The sequence below is a fragment of the Dermacentor silvarum genome, chromosome 10, assembly GCF_013339745.2.
Source record: "Dermacentor silvarum isolate Dsil-2018 chromosome 10, BIME_Dsil_1.4, whole genome shotgun sequence".
In the NCBI taxonomy this organism is placed as follows: Eukaryota; Metazoa; Arthropoda; class Arachnida; order Ixodida; family Ixodidae; genus Dermacentor; species Dermacentor silvarum.
The window spans coordinates 131,498,900-131,517,669 of record NC_051163.1 but is presented as its reverse complement, the minus strand read 5'-3'; the positions used below and the strand labels follow the sequence as shown (position 1 = coordinate 131,517,669).

The following is an 18,770-nucleotide window of genomic DNA, read 5'->3' as shown; positions in this document are numbered from 1 at the left end:
TGTTTCACTTCACATTATAGGCAGGAATCACTATTGTGGCTAAAGGTGTGATGTTGATGAGGCATTTCGACTCCCATAATAATCAACGTCTCTAAAATTTCGCCTGTGTATTGTACACAACACCCTCCGATTGCTCCAACAACTGTTTGGCCCAATCTGTCCATTCGCTGGTTAGTACGACACAGAGACTGTATTGACAAAAAGATTGTGCAGAAACGCCAACGTCCAAGTATGCGTCAGCATACCCCCCAAGTTTCAGTTGGCCCACCAGCAAATTTCAAGTTGGTCCATCCCCAAATGTCTTTTGGGCCACTCCTAAATTTCAAATTGACCCACCCCCAAATTTCAACTTTGCCCACCCCACAATTTAAAGTGATCCACCCACAAATTTTAAGTTGGCCCCTCAAATTTCAAGTTGGCCCAAGCTCAAATTTCACGGGGGCCACCTGTGCTTATCTATACATTTTATGGAGCCCTATGTTTCCCTATCTGTATGCATATATCTGATAATATGGGTATTCTCTCTGATCAATTTTATTTCTTTTTTAGTCTCAATTATACTTTATCACTAATAAAGCGACCAATCATCTACATTTTCACTATTTTAATAATCAAAAGTCTACGGTAGTTACGCATTTTTGGGCAGATACGAGGCATTACACTTTCTACGTGACGGACACATTTTATTGAGCTACCCGCCAAAGAACGCTTATGCATAAAACACTTACGCTAGAATATCCCCGTAAGAGGAACTTCCTGCCTTTCTTAATTCTGTACACAAAGATAGCGAAAGAGGTCAGCCATTGGCTGTCAGCACTTAACGAACAAAAATCTTTGTGAATTCAGCCCCAGGGTCAGTATTCAGAAAAAAAAAACGTTCTTAGGCTGAAATTGTTCGTAAGCGCAAATTCTAGTCAATCCGGATGCTGCGCCTATCATTAGCGAAAGCAGCCGGTCAATGGTACGCTTAGCAACGATAAGCGCCATAAATTCAGCTCGATGTTTTAACGTTCCTTCGCTGGAGAACGAGCCAGTCGTCATGCCATCGTCGTTGTCGTCAAGTCCCCAACGTCGAGCCCTAGTATTTGTCGTCACACACAAAACCGCTCGGCTTACAGGGACACGATGCTCCACCTGGTAACACTTCGCGGGAACTATGCTAATAGCCAGCTACCTGCAAAAGGCGTCGCACGCCGTTGGTTCCTAGAGCTCGTGCAAGGTGCATAATTTCTAGTGCAGCCAGTCAATGAGTCTCATTATACTATAAAAGATAGCCAAGAGAACACGAACGACTCTGCTTCGCAGAGCGCGTCTGAAGTTATGTGGGCCACACTCAAGATGTGTGGTTGGTGCCTGTGGCCGGGAGTCTTGTGCCTGGCAGCGAGTGCTGCAGCTGCGTCCTGGCAGTTGGTATGGATCAAAGACTGGACGGATGCCAGTGCGCCAGGAAGCACCAGGAACCCCTATGACCCCTACTGGATGCAGGGACTGGCCGCTTTATCCGTGGGCGCTGGTAAGGAGCATGACTTTCTCGCATTCAGTCACTGAACGCTATGTTAGCCTAACTTGGGGATATTTCTTGGTATCACGCTTGTAAAGGCAAGGAAATTGCAAAGTAATTGCTTTCTCGCGGTCATAGGGAATTTTGCCGACGCACCCTTATTCATTTATCTCGCGTCGACTAAATTCGCAATCGAAAGCATCCCGACTGAAGATGCGAAAATACTAGTGCTCCCCGGCCTACTCAGCAGAGTGCCTTCTTCGTAATACGGTGTCAGTGCCTTCGATTTCCGGCATGTTTACACGCTTTGCTTTGCCCTAATAGCCTTACGGCCAGCGTTTCGCGAAGTCGATCACGCAAAATCGTTGGTCTTTGAGACCAGTGTGGCTACGCGAAGGTATGTTGGAAAAGTGTTCCTTAATGCCATCTTGAAGAATTTTATGGTTCCGTGAAAAAATCACAGGATTCCTCGCTCTAGATTTGCAGGAGTGTAAGATTGTTATAACGCTCGGGAAGACACCAGCTGCGCCGAATGGGTGCAGGACACGTCTTGTGCAGATAATGTTTGTGTCTTCTTTCCTAGCACTGTGAGCATGGTTCATAGTGCCCGTGACCAGCTAGCTCAACTTTCAACACAATGTGCCGGCGACCAGCCAAGCCTTCCATCCTCAACATGCAGCATCTTCCCGCTCACGACGACTGGCGACAGCACCTTGTGTTAGTGTTGCAGCACATGCCTGCTTCGCCGAACCGGCTATATTACTCGACCTAAGCGTGTTTATAAATAGAAGAGTTACTTGCAGAGAAACTTGGTACTTGACTATTAAAGGGCAGCCAGCAATCTAGGCGGAAAGATCGCAGGGCGAACAAAGGCCGAGGTGGATACGAAAGACGCTGGAAATACCAGAAAATACTTTCTGGTGCGCTTCTGCTATTCTTCTCAGATGGTTTATTTACACTTAGCATGCTGGCTGCCCATTAGACGTACGTTAAGGTTGAAATCAGAAGTGTGCTCTCGGCTGCGCGTGTGATGCGTGAGCATGGCGGAATACCCGCGTAATCTGTGTTACCTTTTATAGCAAAGCTGTTTGCGCTGCTATAGCGCTCAAGAACCTTATATGCCCGTTTTCACAGTTTCCTGAACTAAATTACTCACAAAGTTTTTATTTTCAGGATATGTGGGAAATATAAAGGGGAATATGGTGGCAAATTTTCATGTATTTTGTTTATTAAGGGCTAAATAAAAATTGCTAGACCCTCGTGTCCTTCTTGTTCAGAGGTGTTATACTAAACTCTTTGAAAGCTTTCCGACTGTCCTCACAGGACCAACAATGGCAGCAATATGTTATTTGGAGAAAGTGGGCATGTGCTACAAGTTCCGAAAGTATGAAGCGTCTAGGTTACTTTTATGCTTTAAGTACTATATTTACTGAATACTCGATGTGGGTGGCTCGGTGGTATTGTTGGTAGGTGATCTAAATTCTTATAGCATAGACAGAATGATACTCACAGAAAGTCCCATGAAACAACACACAGCGCTTTGTGCTGTCTTGTGTGCATTTCTGTGTGCGCTACCGAACACCCGTTTCCTCCAAATTTTCTCGCGCTATATACGAGACGCGTGGTTGGTTCCTCCGGTCTCTTCGGGAAACTATGCGATGCACGTCGTTTATATTTCGTTGACGTGCAGAAAATGCGGGTATTTCGCGTTTGACGTGCAGAAAATGTTTCACCTGCGTCGGTTTCATCTTTGTAGAAAATTACTCCTTGAAGCTTACCAGAGTGTCATATGGCCGCAATCCACCATGTTTACGAGAGTCCTAAAGGACATGACACCGTGGTCACATTAGGTGGAAATGGGGGACATGTGAAGTGTAATGTCTGGTGAAAAATTAACGTTCCTTGCTAAATCAACAGCTGTACAAATAATTACTGAAGACTTGCTTTATTGCGAAGCTGTTAAGGGCTCACTCTTCAACGGCCGCGTCCGGCAATAGAAAAAAACTCTCATTGGCCGTATGCTCTATGTGCGAGTGAAAGCGCGCGAGGGCGAGGGACGCGCGCTTTCACGGGGAGCGAGCGCATGGCGGAGAGTAAGCGCGACTTCCCAGTGGAAGGGGAGCGGTGGGTGAGGAGGGCATCGAGGCACCGTATACTCTGCGTGTGCCTGCCAAAACCGCCCACCATCCTGAAGTGCCGCTCACACGAGCAGTCGCTTCCTCAGATTTTTCGAGGCAGCGTCTGAAAAAACTGCTCACAATCGTCCACACGGATGCCAGAGTGGCAAATGGCAACGGTACCAGGTCACTTCCAGAGTGTGGCCTTACCAGGAGGGAACGCGCAACGTTGCTTCGACTGCGCACGGGCTGTGTCTGGACGGCGGCGCGGCTGCACGCCAAGGGACGCTCCAGCTCACCGGCCTGCGAACGTTGAGGCGACCCCGAGACCCTCGAGCACTTTCTCTGTGCTTGCCCAGCGCTGGCACAGGACCGCTCAAAAGTCATCACTGCCTACAGACAACAGGGTCTACCTACTGCGACAACCAACAACCTCCTGTTCCCGTCACCTCCCCACCTCCGAGCTCTCCATAGCCTCTTGGAGTTTTGTAGCGTTAGCTACACTGGCCTAGCCAAGCCCGTTTCGCGCGGCACATCAAGAGCCGTGCTGCGCATGCGCAAGGATCAGTGATGTCACACGGCTTGCGCACCGGAGCCACCGGAGCCGGCACCTCTCGCGCACTCCGCCGCCACCGCGCGCGACTCACTGCCGCCGGTCTGCGCATTCCAGAGGAGTGACGTCGTAGCCGTGGTAGACGCACTGGCGCCGGCGCGCGCTCGCTGTGCAGTCGCCGTCTGACACTGCGCTGGAGCCGCTGCGCTTCTGACTGGCGTTTGCCAGTGTGGTATAGCCATGGAGAAGGAGAGCGCAAATGCTGCTCAAGAGCGCAGAAGAACGGAGAAGCTTGACTCATCGGATCCCGAAGTAGTTGCCTGGCAATTAGCGGTTGAGCGTAGGAGACAACCAGGAAAGCTAAGAATAATCAGCTGAACCTTTGCTAACGCTACGTATATCCTGGCATAGCCGAGCTAAGCCACTGCAACTTTTTTGGAATCGAACGAGATCACTGCCCATCGCTAAGCGCTCGCCCCCAGCAGGCCATCGCGTTCATCACCGGCCTCCTCAATGATCGGATGAGACTACTGCTGCTTCTCCTTCTCTTCCCTTCCTCACATCTTTATCTCCTACTTCCATTTCCCCTGACGCTGCGCCGTGCTCCCTATTGGGCAGCAGAAATAGGCGTCATTTTCAATAATAAATGACTACTACTACTGCCCGCTCTCCCACTGCGGCGCATGCGCGCAGCCTACCAGACTCTGTCGCCTGTGGCACCGACTCTCTCTGAGCGCTCTCTCTGAGCTCTCTCTCTGACTCTCTCTGAACAGTGTTTCTCTGAAACGCAGCCAGCGTTTTGACAGCGGTTGTGTGCGGTCACACAAACAACGCGCACAACTGTTGTCGGCGGCGGCGGCGTTTTGCCCGCGTTCGCACCGAACGCGCACGGCGTTAGTGACGTGTTTATGAAGAACGTGCACACCTTTGCCGTACACCCTATGGCGGTGTACCGTAGTGACCATAAGGCCATGGTCCATGTGGTCACTATATAAATGAAAACCACCGGATCATATATATTTCTCATTTTTAATAGTTCAAATAACCAATTACACCATCACATCTTAATAGTCATCATTGCAAAAACTTAATTCCCACCATAGTACAGCTTCGCTGGTCTTCCATCTCCACCCTAGTGGAAGGCCTGACAGTTTTTATTCGCCTTCGTTGTACGAGGTGCGCATAATGTTTCCCCGGTGGCCTCCGTGAACGAAAGAAGTTCCGTTGCTTCTGTTTCTTTAAAAAAGTGGACAGGTTACGGGTGATGTTTAGGCCAAGTTTCAAGTTTGGATTAATTACTTAATTCGTTTGCAGTACATACTAACGTCACCTGGATCAAACTTCGTGAAAATGGGGATAGAGACATGACAGATTTATACGCTAAGTTAAATGCGTGGCGTTCAAGTGTAATATTTGTGAAACATTGCTTCAGCAAATGGTAGAAAGCGTTATATGGCTATTTTAGGCTGTTTACCAGCGTCTAGACGGAACTGGGCATCGCACCAAGTATTTCTTTGGTAAAAATAATGACTACGTTAAGGATCAAATGAAGGGGAAGCTCGAAGCGTGTGTGGAAAGCCCTCCCTAATTCGCAAATGCACTTCTCTGCCCGGCACGTTTGTCCAACTAATGGGGACACCGGACATCGCTCAAATTAAGCCGGAGCACCACATTGAGAACATATACGTTCTTCATAATTGTGGGGCTAACAATGTGAAAATTTGCCCAACTAATGGTGGCGTAGTAATTAGTATAGGTGGCGCGTGACCGAGCGAACGAGCACAGCGAAATATGAAAGCGAGCGCGGATCGCACCGGGCTCTTGAAAACGCGAGGAGGAAAGAGGAGTGTGCAGCTGAACGACGAGGCGGAAAGCGGAGGAGGGTGTAGATCTTTTCACAAAGTGACGTTTGAGTAGCGCCATTGCCCGACACGGGCGACGTCTAGCGTCAGAACATGTTATGCCGCCATTGTGGACTGTGAGCCTTGCGAGAGCAGGCCGGCGGCACTTGGGTTGTGCGATCTTCGCCGCGCATTATTTCGATTGTTTTCACCCGCTTCGCTTGTCTTGTGCCACTTCACTTGTTACATGTTTCACGTGTAACAAGCGCTCAGTGTGGTGTGCCATGGCAACAGCAAGACGAGCTAGTGGATGTGGTGTTTCGTCGTCGGTAGCGGCGGCAGCCACGTCTGCTTCGTCGAGACCTGGCGTGCTAATCAGCGGTATATTTCATTGTTATTGCTGGGCACATGTGACCGTATCGTCGATTGAATCTGATCACCATTACGTTTCGCGGTTGAGGGTCGCCTCATTTAGCGAAAGCAGGCGCGTACGTAGCTGTCGGGCAGTGCTTAGAACCAGGCGCCGGCGGCCCGACGACGCGTGAGTGGTTGGTAGATATGCGGTGGTTACTCCACACGCTTCCGACGCAACTGAACAGCTCCATCATGCAAAATTTATTGGATCTGCTGCAGTGCAGGGTAGAGATAGGTCGCTCAGGAGCGAGCCGGATCTTGTGAGCGGCTCTTTTTAAAGAGCGAGTGAGTGGTCGTTCAGTAAAAATGAGCGGCGGTTCTTTTGGAGAAAGGGAGCCGGTTCTCTCGCGTTCAGAGAGCCGTGCCGATTCGTTCCGTCAGAGCCGGGTCTTCTGCTGGGTGGGACTTCCGCGCCATCTATTAGCGGTACGAGAAAGCAACTGCCCTCCCGCCCTTCCTCGCAAGAGTCGCCTTCACCCCCTCGCCTTCGGCTGAAGAACGAAAGAACCGCCGCTCCCTTACTGAACCACCGCTCCCTCGCTCTTCTAAAGAGCGGCTCAAAAGATCCGGCTCACTCCTGAGCGCTCAGGAGCCAGCCGCTCTTTTCGCCACGGCTCCCTCGCTCTTCAAGAGATCCGGCTCGCTCCTCAGTGCTCAGGAGCCAGCCGCTCTTTTCGCCACGGTTCACTCGCTCTTCAAAAGATCCGGCTCGCTCCTGAGCCGCTCTTTTAAAGACCGAGGGAGCCGTGGTTCAGTAAGTGAGCGGCGGTTCTTTCGGAGTGAGGAATCCGGTTCTTTCTCCTTGAACGAGCCGTGCCGAACCGTTCCGTCAGAGCTGTGTCTTCTGCTGGGTTTCGATGTTTTTCGATTTCTGACCGACGAATGGTGTCCGGTGTGGGCTGACTCGCGCTACTGGTACTCGCTCGCAGTGTGTGGTATGCGCAGCAGTCCCCTTGGTTTTTTGTGCCTCTTATGGTGTGGCACCCGATGCCACCGAGGGGAGAAGTAAAGAAGTCTTAATTGGTGAAGGATAGTACCGTTCGTTGCCTGCTGCTGTTCGAACGATGTCGCACGACTATCACCGATCGCACATCGGGCGCTGGTCCAATAACACTTCGAAGATGGTCTTCAGTGTCTTTAAAAGGCCCCTAAACCACCTCAGATATTTTTTGAACATTTCAAGTAAACGCGCAGCAGGGGGAATCTGGTGATGTCAACTGCGGAAACGATGTTCATTGGTTGAACAAGAACCTACGACTTCCGGTTAGTCTGCTAGCAGGTACGTGCGCTTTCTTCTCTTCCTCGTCGTGTTGCTCGTATGTGCGCCCTTGCGAATTGGTAATTACATCCCGCAACGCAAGTGCCAAATCGCTCCCGTTCCAACACAGTCGTGCTTAGCGGTCTGATTAGCTGCGCGAAAAAAGTCTGACAGTGTTGGCCTTTCCCGACGTGCGCGCAACACAGGGTCTATAGCGGTACGTTTCACATAACACGGGCCGGCACCGCAGCAGCAGCGGGTAGCCGAGAAGCGCTGAGTCCACGTTACCGGCACGGCAACTCATCGCACGCCGTTTGCCATTCGCGGGCCGCCGTTCGACCGCGGTTCTTGCTCGCCGTACGTAGAGAGGATGAGACCGGGACTCATTTGTGCGGCAGATTCACCGCCGCTGATCGCTCGACGGCGCCGATATTATCGCTAGGCCTTTTCTGGTTCCCGTCAAAGCTAAAATGAACGGCGCTTTGAAATGAAATACCGACGCTCACAAGCCGCAATATTTTCTTATCGTTGTTATCGCTCTTCGCAGTACTTGTACACAAAGAAGAAAAATACGCTGATATTAGCGGCGCCGTCGGCTCCGATGCGAGCACAGCCGAGCCCGTCGCCTCCCGCCTGCAGCTGATGTTTTCGTTGCCGGTGGCGGAGGCGCGCAGGTTCGCGCTCGTCGATTGGGCCATTGATGGTTCAGCGGGCGGGGCGCCAGCCGAACTGCCGTCTACTTTGGACACCACTCGCGCGGCAGACGTTCTACGGCACTGGCGGACAGTTCGCCGTCGGTATATGTGCCGCTAGCGTGGACGTGACCGGAAGTATGCAGTGTTTTGAGAAGCTATTTGGCGATGACGTATGTCACGTGACCCTTCGAGAAGCACTCGGCGAGGAGGGGAGACCAGCCGATGAGGAGAGTAGCGAAGAGCGAAACGAGCGAGGGCCGTTTTTCGATCATCAAGTAACTCCGCTATTACGGCACCATTTCGAAAAATTCTCGCGGCTACGTGTTCGTTGTAGACACGTGCACAACTGCAACACCACGATTAAACTTCGATCTCTGGGCGGTTTAGGGGCCCTTTAACGACAAGAGGTGAACGTACAGTTTACGTCCTGGTCTTCATTTGTGCTAATTAGTGTAGTCATGAAAATGTCGCCCATGACATCCACTTCAGTGCATTTTCTGAGCGTGTATCATTAGCACGTCAATAAAACGAGGCCAATGATCTGTTGTGTTGTAATAGAACTTCATTTCATTTTTTTTTCTTTTTTGTCCTGGTGTATGATGGCATGATCGCCAGTATCGCGCGTGCACTCAAGAAAAAAAAAAAGAAAAACGAAAGGTAGGGGCGGCAGTTTTGTGGATCTTTCGTATGATTTTTGTATTGTACTTCAAGAAATGATTTCTCCATTTATTTTGCATGGCGTTACAGCTTACTCATATTAAGTGAACGTACTTATGTGAATAAATTAATAAAGTTGAAACATAATGTACAATCATTTTGTGTTCTTAGTTTGACAAAAGTTGATTTTAAAGCACCACAAAAACGGACAAGCTTCTGTAATGACGATGAAGTTACATATTTTTTTTTGAAAAAAGTATGTCGCATTCTGCCTGTCACAGTATCATAAGCATTTTATCCCCATTATCAGAAAAGAAAGCTTCATTGCAACTGAAAATTCATGCTTTTAATATATGTAAAAATATTCTCTAATCATAGCGAAAATACCCATAACACGGTTATTAAATTATGCATATATCGTTTTTTTTTTCAAAACCACGTAACTATAGAATATGATAACACAGGTTACACGTTTAAGTGAACCGGTAAGCCGTCCAAATGAACCGGTTCATTTCAGTTAGCTGAGCCGTTCCGAGCCGCTCACTGAAGTGAGCCGTTTTGCCCATCTCTAGTGCAGGGTGCTTATAACCAAATGTCAAATCATAAGCGTGGCGATCGAGCAGCGCGGTACCTGCAGCGAACAAATGCCCGACATGATCACAGATGCCAGCGCAACTGATACAGCCCAGGTGTTAAATTTTATTATTAGTATTTAGTATTTATTTCTTTATACATACTGTCAATCCCAACAGGGATTGTTAGAAGATTTGTTATAAATATATATTTCTTTACCTATTTTTTTACGTTTGTTTACCTGGAATGGCTTTTCGTTCGATCAAATGTCTGAATTTGAAACAAGCTTCGCTCACGGTGAACCTTAACGTAGATCGTGCGCGAAGTTTGTATTGAAGATATCGCGTACGGCAAGAATTGTTCGTGTACGCTATCTCTGAAGCGAAATAAGCCAATAATATTGCAGCGTTAGGGCCATCTCTGCTCTTTCTCTTGTTTCCCTTACATCGTCTCACTGTGCTATATTCATAATAAAGTAATGTCGAGTCTTAACAATTGTCGAATAAATACATATGCATATGACTGTAAACCACTACTGACCGTGAGTGAAAAGCGCTTAGTGGTCAGCGAAGCGGTCACTGCACGCACGTAAGTATTTCACTTGATCGATTGTGCGAATAATTCATTTTTTCGTTACTGTTATTCTTGCAAGCATGATGCTATTGTCCGCGTACCCATGCGAATACCGTTTTTTACGTTCTTACTTGCGCGGGCTCATTTAGCGCGTTTCTACGCCATGCACAGTTAGCGCATTACGGTTCCCGAACTCTAGCACTGGCGCTAGGCCGCGCTGATGAGGTTGACACGTTAGTTTTTGCATTCTCTTGCTGCCCAAGCACATAGACAACGCTCAAAGATAGGTGAGCTCCATGCAGCACCATATACTGTTGAAGGTAATTACCTTTATGGGCAGGGCCGCGCAGGGTGCGTGTGAACGCAGAGACAATGTTTTGATGGACACAGGGGCTGCATACATCTTCCATAGGACACAATTTTTCCAGATCGTTGCGAAGTGTATTTACCGACTAGTTCTCTCACAGAGTGCTCCAATTTGTCTTATACCAGTGTCGCACGGCCAATTTTGATAGCGATCGAGACCGATCTGGATCGGAATGTTCGACCGCGATTGTCTCCCTTCCGCAGATTGAGCAAAGAATCCAATCGCGACCAAGAAATTCGACCCATATCGGGCTCGATCACGATCAAAAGTGCGCCGTGTGTGCAGCCGTCGCCGATCAAAAGTGCGACGGCTGCGGTGGTGAAAGCTGACGCCCTGATGCTGCAACGCCACCTGCGTGTGAGCCGTCACCAAGAATTGTCTTTAAAACGTAAATATTATAACTATAAAGTAAACGTTACCTTGCGCATACCTCACTGCAATATACAACTTTATTTACGCGGTTTATTTATCCAGTAATCTATATTATAGCTTCTAACGTCCCGTTTTATCGTGTGAACGTTAGAGGCAAGAAGCTAGGAGTTTATACAGCCGCAGCGGTGAGAGATGACGGCGCTCTACAGCAACTCCAACTATGTGTGGCTCCTTGGCCCTGATATGAGCTGGGCGTCGTGAGAACGAGCAAGCGGCGTCGGTGATGAATTATAAAAACTGCCAACAAACAAAACCTAATACTTCTGGAGTTCTTTGACAAAGACAGTGGGACTTCTGAAGGGTGTGAGAACTTGCTTACACCCACTACCTCAATAGTGCTAAAAAGACAGGGAGAGACATAGAAACGACAATACATGGAGCTATTGTCTATTTAGCGCTATGGAGGTTCCCAGTGTGTCAGACTAACCAGTTCAAATAAATGCCTTGCTTATGCAGCTTTCCCCCAACCCCTTCCTATTCCACATAATAGGCCTTCAAGCCATCCCTCAATAAATACATTCTATCATCATCATGCAGCTTCGCTGGAATATTTGCTCAGATTGGCATACATCTGCGAATAATTATTTTATGCACCGGTGCACAGCGAGGCCCTTCGAGTCCTCACGTTCATTCCGCCACATGGAGCAAACTGTGACCGCGTCGCTATCTCAAGGGTAAACAGGTCAACCGCATGGCGAGAGAAATTACTATTAGTATTAGGTGGGATAACACATATACACTTGAAAGAGAAGAAAGGGAAATTGCGAAACATGCTTTGCAGCTGCCACCGGAAGGCGTACAACGTCTGCCTACTTTTCAGAAAGGAGAGCAGTAACGCAGAAGTAGCACAGACGGAGCGCTGACTTCTAACTGAAGTGTTGCCACACCACACATAGCAAATGTCTTTACAGCGAAGCTGTATATAGCTAGGTTCTTGCGGATCGCGTCGACAGACAAAACGATGCCTAGAACAACCATTTTCGGTGGTGGACATATATCGGTTGATTATAAAGAGCATTAGCAGAGGTGTCAAAACGGTTGATGGATGGTCCATTGTTATACCCATCGCCACCGCCGATGCCTCTTTCACAAGCGTCCCAATACTCAGCGGCGGCACCTCCCATCAATCGTTGTGCCCCTTTGTCTCCTGAAGTAGAGATCGCGCTAGCACTGTTATCAGCAGTTGCCCTTTGGACTCGCTATGGGACGGACGCGCGTTTAACCACAACTTCCAGGATCTTGACGTCAGGATCCTGACGATGCCGTGCAGTGTGCCGCGGCTATGAAAGCTGTGGTTCATACGCTAGTCTATGACGATGGGGAGGACTTGGCGCAGCAAACGCACTACTTGGCCATCGCGCCAGGCGATAACAAGACGCCGGTGTACTTGCGTTTTACGAACATGCCGAAGACGCTCAATATAGTCCATAATGGCAAAAAAATTAGCAGTTGCTTAGTTCTGCCATGTCAGGATAACGTAGCGTGAGCTAAGTCGGCCACATCGTTCAGAACCGGTAGACCTGGTGGCATGGGCGGGTAACGATACCCATTGGTAACGCTAAAGAGTGGAATCTTATGCTTAACGAGAAAGTTCTCGCACGTTGTACAAACCCGCGCCACGGTTTCACCCCACTCAGGCGGCGCCGCTAAACTTAACGTTTCACGCATGGCGCTACTTACCGGCGTCAAGTCTTTATTGTGCCACAGTCTTTCACACACGTCGCACGCATATCCAAACGGTTTTTTTACGAAGTCCGTCTCGAAGGTCCGAGTCGCACTGGCGCTTTCGCTAAGTTTCACCGTATAGTCAGTCAATCGGCGAGCCTTGACTTCATCGGCGGCGTCTTGTTGTTGCTGCTGCTGAGATGGTCGGGCACGTCGCACAGCCTCCTGGCGACGCCACTTTGCTAGACGTTCCTCCCGTTGCTCCGGTGTCTCCGCAGCACGTTTAGCCTTGTTCTGTTCGTTCTTTCTACGCTCAACCGCTAATTGCCTGGCTACTACTTCGGGATCCGATGAGTTAGCCTCCGCTCTTCCGCGCCGCTGAGCAGCAATTTAGCTCTGCTTCTCCATGGCTATACCACACTGGCAAACGCCCAGCGCGAACGATCAAACGCCCAGCGCAAACGCCGGGCAAACGCCCGGAGCGCCAGCTGTGCGCGTTGTGACGTCACTGCTCCTCACGCATGCGCAGCACGGCTCTCTAGGAGCCACGCGAAACTGCTCAACCTCGGCCAGTGTAGCTGACGCTACAATATATAAATTCACTATTTCAATGTTCACTATTGCAGATCCACCATAGTCACAGCTTCGCTGGCTTCCATCTTCAAAGTAGTGGAAGGGCTCTTAATTTTTTTCAGCTGCACCATATCTTCAAACATTGCCTATGCGCAATGTTATCTCTTGAACTTGATGACGCGATCATTACTTCAACGAGAAATTATAATGCTTAATTACATATTAATTACTGTATTAATTACTGTAATAAACATATTACAGTAATTACCTTTTCAATGAATTAATTTGCGGCACATATTTCAATTTACGAATTGTAGCCCGTGACTTCTCAAAGCGTATGCACTTGGAACGAATTCTCAAGAGAACACCAGTTACGAGATATACTTTTAAAGTGTTTGAAGAAATGCAATGGCGTCCCACTTACTTTTGTCCTTCAACGCATAAAAGAGCATTTTCTTTCAAAAGTAAGTCGAACAGAAGTGCATTTATTCGAACTTGGAATTTGACGGCGCATGTCTAGAAACTGGGGCAATTCTCAGAATTCTTTCCAAGTCGATATGCCTTGTAAACACACACTATAGTCGGGTACAACTTTAGAAGGCAGCGGCATTTGCTCCTCAAAGGCGGATGCACACGAGCCTCCACCAATGGGCGCACACTCTAGACTGACGTCATGTGCCGGACGGCCGGTGACACCGCCGACGGAGAGCATGCAGCCCGCACTTCGAGCTGGGCCGAGTCTAGCCGAGTCGCGTCAGCGGAACTATTTCTTTAGTCCTGGGCGGGTCCTCTCCTGTCTTCTTAAGTTGTACCCGACTATAGCTACAATTTATAAATTGAAATATATTCCATAGAGCAATTATTAGAAAGTAAATTAGTGTAATTGCGTTAATTATTCAATTACGCATTTTGATTTCTCACAGAAGTAATGGCTGCGTCATCGAGTCATTCAGTTCAAGGGTTACAATTGTGCTATCTGCCACAGCCAATTTCTCAAATTTGGTGCAGCTAAAAAAAAGAAAATGCCCTATATTTGTACGTACATGTTGTACACGATAAAATAAGAGAATTAACAAACAAAAAACACACACCAAAACACTAAAGGCATCACGAGAAATAAATTATCTTTTCAACAAGGAGACGGAAAGAGTGCTCACACATTGCTCTCCAATTCAGAAAAGTAAGCTGCTCCTTCGCCCAGCCCTCAATTACTAACACACATTTATCACGTCAATGATCACCGCAACGTGTGCAATGATGCGATAACTTTCCTTTCCTATACTTATAGAAATGCGTGCTCGTAGTCGCACACCTTTCCCTCCGCAAATATACGTATACATTCCTGTAGGACAAAGGCAATTTATAAACGAATGTGTCCTAGCAAGAAGCGAACCTCTATTTGTATTGTTTAGCACACCGTACTAATTTTGCTTGATTTGCTTGAAGAGTTTTGGCAGCTTTACTGGGGCCAAAGGGACAACAGAAACGTTTCCTTTTTGCGTAATTGTCAATTTGTGAGATAATGTAGGAGTGTGCGAATTGAGAGCAGAGTTATGCACGTGCTTAGCAGGTTGATTTATTTTTCTCCTCGGTGTTTTTTTCTGAGTTGGTTGTTACGATCCAATAAATAAATTGGAAGTCAGCGCTTAGCGTGTCTGGTTTGTTTGTTCATCCTTTGTCTCATAAACGCTGGTTCAACTGTCATGCAAGACCAACTATCTAAAATTCGTTTTATTCAAAGTAAACAGACGCTGAGTGTACTTTTAATACGCAGCTGATAAGGGTCTACCGCACAGGGGAAAAAGTGTGCTTGCAAACTGCGTTGAGTTTTCGCTTCCTTAATTATGCAGTCTGAGAAAAAACTGTTAAGCGGAAATATTTGGTAAAAAGGTTATCAATATGTTCGAGTAACAGTTACAATTTATTTTAGCGCACAAAGAAGTTGTTAGAAGGGGTTATCAACATGCCCAAGCTCTTTCTAGTACATCGGGATCCGTTTCGTGTTCTACTTTTAATCGTTCGATAGCGCTGTGTCCGCGTCGTTCCTTTCTGTCCTGTGTTCTTCTTTGTGCGCTAAAAGACGGTTGTTACTATGGGCTACCAACTTGCGCAAGCTCTTCCGAGTAATAGTTGTCCCTCTCACTTTACATACGTGCCTCGTTGTTGACCTCCTCGCCTGACGTGTTTGCGCAGTGGCCACCCGCCTGGCTGGCAACGTGCTGCTGTCATTCGCCATAAACCGGCTCTCCCGGGTGCTGCACCACGACATGCTCGAACACGTGCTGTTCAGTCCGGTGTCGTTCTTCGACGCGACTCCGCGGGGCAGAATCCTGAACCGGTTCACCTCCGACCTCAACGACGTGGACACTCGCATGGCCGTGCTGGGCCGCCAGACGATCCAGAACAGCCTGGTGGCCCTCTCGCGGCTAGCAGTTATAGGCACCGAGAGCCTTGCCATCATCGGTGTCGGCGTCGTCGTGTTAGTCATTTTCACAGTCGGCTTAGTAAGTCCTGGCAATGGCAATTTTTCCTCTTCTTGGACACCATTTCTAGTACCCCTGTTGCTATTACAGTTAAAGGGACATTAAAGGTAAATTTGAAGTCAACGTGGACTGTTAAAGTCCTATTCCAGAAACCTCGCATCACTTGTTTCGTGCCATGAAAAGGCTTAGTTCAGGAGAAAATTGCGTCTGAAGGGTCCGCATACCTCCGGCGCAATTCAAATCACCCGCCCCCGAGCGAGGAATCGCGACGTTGCATACGCTGTCACCGTGCTTCACTGCCGTCGGTGAGTGAAACGGCGCCCGACCGCTGTGGTTTGCGCAAAACGAAAAAATCGAACCAAGACAGAGCCGACATTGCGAAAGAGAAAGGGTGCTCGCCGAACCATAAACAGGATATTCGACGCTCGTCGCGATGGGCCCCGGCCGCTACTACTTGTAGGTTGCGTGAGTTTCGTGAGCCAGCAAAACCAGCGCGCAGCACTGCGTGATAACGAAACTAAGGGAACGCGAAAATGCCAGCGGCGCAGATTCGAGCGCAAACGAAACCTTTCGACCACCCGCGTCGTTGTCAAGGGTAACGTCAAGATGTTATTGTTCTAAGGGTGGATTAGAAGTAGACAAGTAGCATTTCCTTCCGTCATATAATACAATGCAGTGATCGTTCTAACGCGATAGCGTTAAAGGCCCCGGGGGTCCCAGAATATCCGGTGTCGGCTTCGGTGGCATTGCCCGGCCAAATAAATCATCTCGATCCACCCCGACCGCGCAGTTCCTCCGTGTGGCGCAAGGCGTTAGTGAACAAAAATTGAATTTCTCAAAGTAATATCCGTCAGAAAATTGTAAAGTACGACTGTAACACTGCCTGCAGCCATGACAGCGTCGGATTGTGATGTGAATGTACGAGAAAACAATTCTGTTACGAGAAAACTCAAACACAAACCCCTTTTCCAGCATTTCTACCACAAAACAGCGGCGGGGCCAGGTAGGTTACTTGCTAAAACACCGTCCAGATGACGCTCGCGTACTCGACATGTCAAACTGCGACTTAGCCTGCCTAATGCATTTTGGAGACGTGCGCGCCTCGGGGCAACAGCAAACAATTAGTAAAGTAATAAAAAAAGGTCCTAGGGCCTTCACATTTTGATATAAGATGGCTTATATTGCATCTGGAAAAATGTCTTCCCAGCAATGCTTTGTGTTTAAAAGGGAAGCTGACTTTAAGGGGATCGGTGTAAGCTTCGTCTTTGTAAGCTTACTTTCCCCGCTCTGTGTTGCAGTGAAGCCTTCTCATAAAGAAAAATGCGATGAGAACGGAGCCCCATAATGCTATTGCCTTCCACTCTGAAAGGCGAAGCTTAAGCGTCCTCCGATGTTTGTTATAGGTTGTTGATTACAAGTGACAGAACTATAATGAGTCGCTACGTCATGTATGTAAGGTATGCAAAATCTCGCTACGTTATCGGGCTAGTCCTTGAATGTCCCGGTAAAATATGAAATCGTGCTCTGGGTTTGCCTCGATTCTCGATTACTAAAGCTCTGTTCTCGATAATACTGATAACTCGAACGTTCTCGAGCACAAATCTATCGCTTTACCTCGGAGGCGTAGACTTTAATGAAGACAAAGGAGGAGAAGTCGGCCCGGAAAACGTGTCCCTAGCCTGCTGCTCCTCGTTCACTGTAGTAAGGGGAAGTGGGAGATACCGGGAGAGGTAGGTGGCAGGTAATTATGATATGGTACAATGAGCTACTATTTACACACGTTGTCCAATACGCTTTAGACACACTACACGCAGGAGTAATATTGTCCACACAAAGCGTCATCGCGTAAACACATTTCGCACTTTCTTCACTTCTCAAAAGTCCTGTTTTCACAGGTCCTAGAGAGGAACGTCTAAGCCCGTCTCACACAGAAAGTTCAAAAGTGATATTATGGTGCGTTGCGGAAGGTTAGCTCTTCACGCGCCTAAAATATTTTCTTCCCGAAAAGTGGCGAGAGTCCAAACAGTCAACATTACGCTTAAATGTCCTTCGCTCGGCCACATACTGAGGGCACACGCTACGTTACGTTCTCGTCCTTTCTTGTGAAGGTATCAGCGAGACGCCGAGCCGTAATCGATGGATAAGTGTTTCCTATCCTCTCCGCATCCGAAGTGGAAGCCGGAATCGCAAACCAGCGTCAAGTCTGTAAAGGCGCTCTTGCTGATGCTCGGGGTTGTCCCATTGCCGCGCTATAGAGGTTTTGATGAAGTTACGAAGCAAGGCGTTGATGTCATACCGGGAAAAATGAAGTCTTATAATCTTCCCGTCAGTGTGTGCCATCTCTGACTCCGCGTCAGCCTGCTTATTTCCAGCTATTCCACAATGGCTGAGAATCCATTGCAGCGCAATGGTATGCCATGATGTCGTAAACTAGAGGACTATATGTGCTTCTTTGAGTCATGTTTTTTTGGATGAGTTGCGGTGCCGGTTTTGAGTCACAGAACACTTGTCCATTTAGTGAGGCTTTGTTGCAGCATGCAGCGGATTGCTTATCGAACGCCGGTCAGCTCAGCTGCTCTTGAGGATGTTTTGTGTCCTATCTTGAACCGTTGCGTGATCCCCATTCCAGGTGCCGTATAAGCTGCCGCGGAAGAGATCTGTGTTACAGAACCCCCTGCAAAAACACGTTCGGTATATCCGTAAATGTAAGCAGTGCAGGATATGCGCGAAATGCTGCAGACCAGCAAGTGGAATTTTGGACTTTTTCGTTATTCCGTGGATGGAGAGTCTCACCGTCGGCTTTGCAATCGTCCATAGTGGAACCTCTGGTATGTCATTCGGTGGTGTCTGACGGCAGTATATTTTGTTGTGACAACGCGGCTTCTGAGTAGGCGGCGTCAGGCAGTATGCTTGTGACGTTTGTCAGTGTGTGATTCCAATGCCTTGTCAGTAGCCTTAGATGTACTCGCACTGGCTAATGTTGCAGATAAACTCAAGCTGGGCACGCGCGTGCCTCTGCATTTGTGCCGCATTTAGAAGCACATCGGGTAATTCAAGGCAAATGCTTA

At 48.3% G+C, this 18,770-nt stretch overlaps 1 protein-coding gene across 5 annotated transcripts in view; it reads left to right on the top strand.

The window, feature by feature from the left end:
* Window positions 1–18,770, top strand: part of LOC119431857 (ATP-binding cassette sub-family C member 2-like) — a 1,116,245-nt gene that overhangs the window by 179,839 nt on the left and 917,636 nt on the right. For 3 of the 5 annotated variants that reach the window (XM_049657185.1, XM_049657184.1, XM_049657183.1), the window contains exons 19-20: window positions 1,306–1,513; window positions 15,413–15,723. The exons of 1 other annotated variant lie outside the window; for it this stretch is intronic. In XM_049657185.1, coding sequence (XP_049513142.1) covers window positions 1,306–1,513; window positions 15,413–15,723 — 519 coding nt within the window. The remainder of the gene's footprint in view (window positions 1–1,305; window positions 1,514–15,412; window positions 15,724–18,770) is intronic. One more of the 5 variants, XM_049657186.1, reaches the window with a different exon arrangement.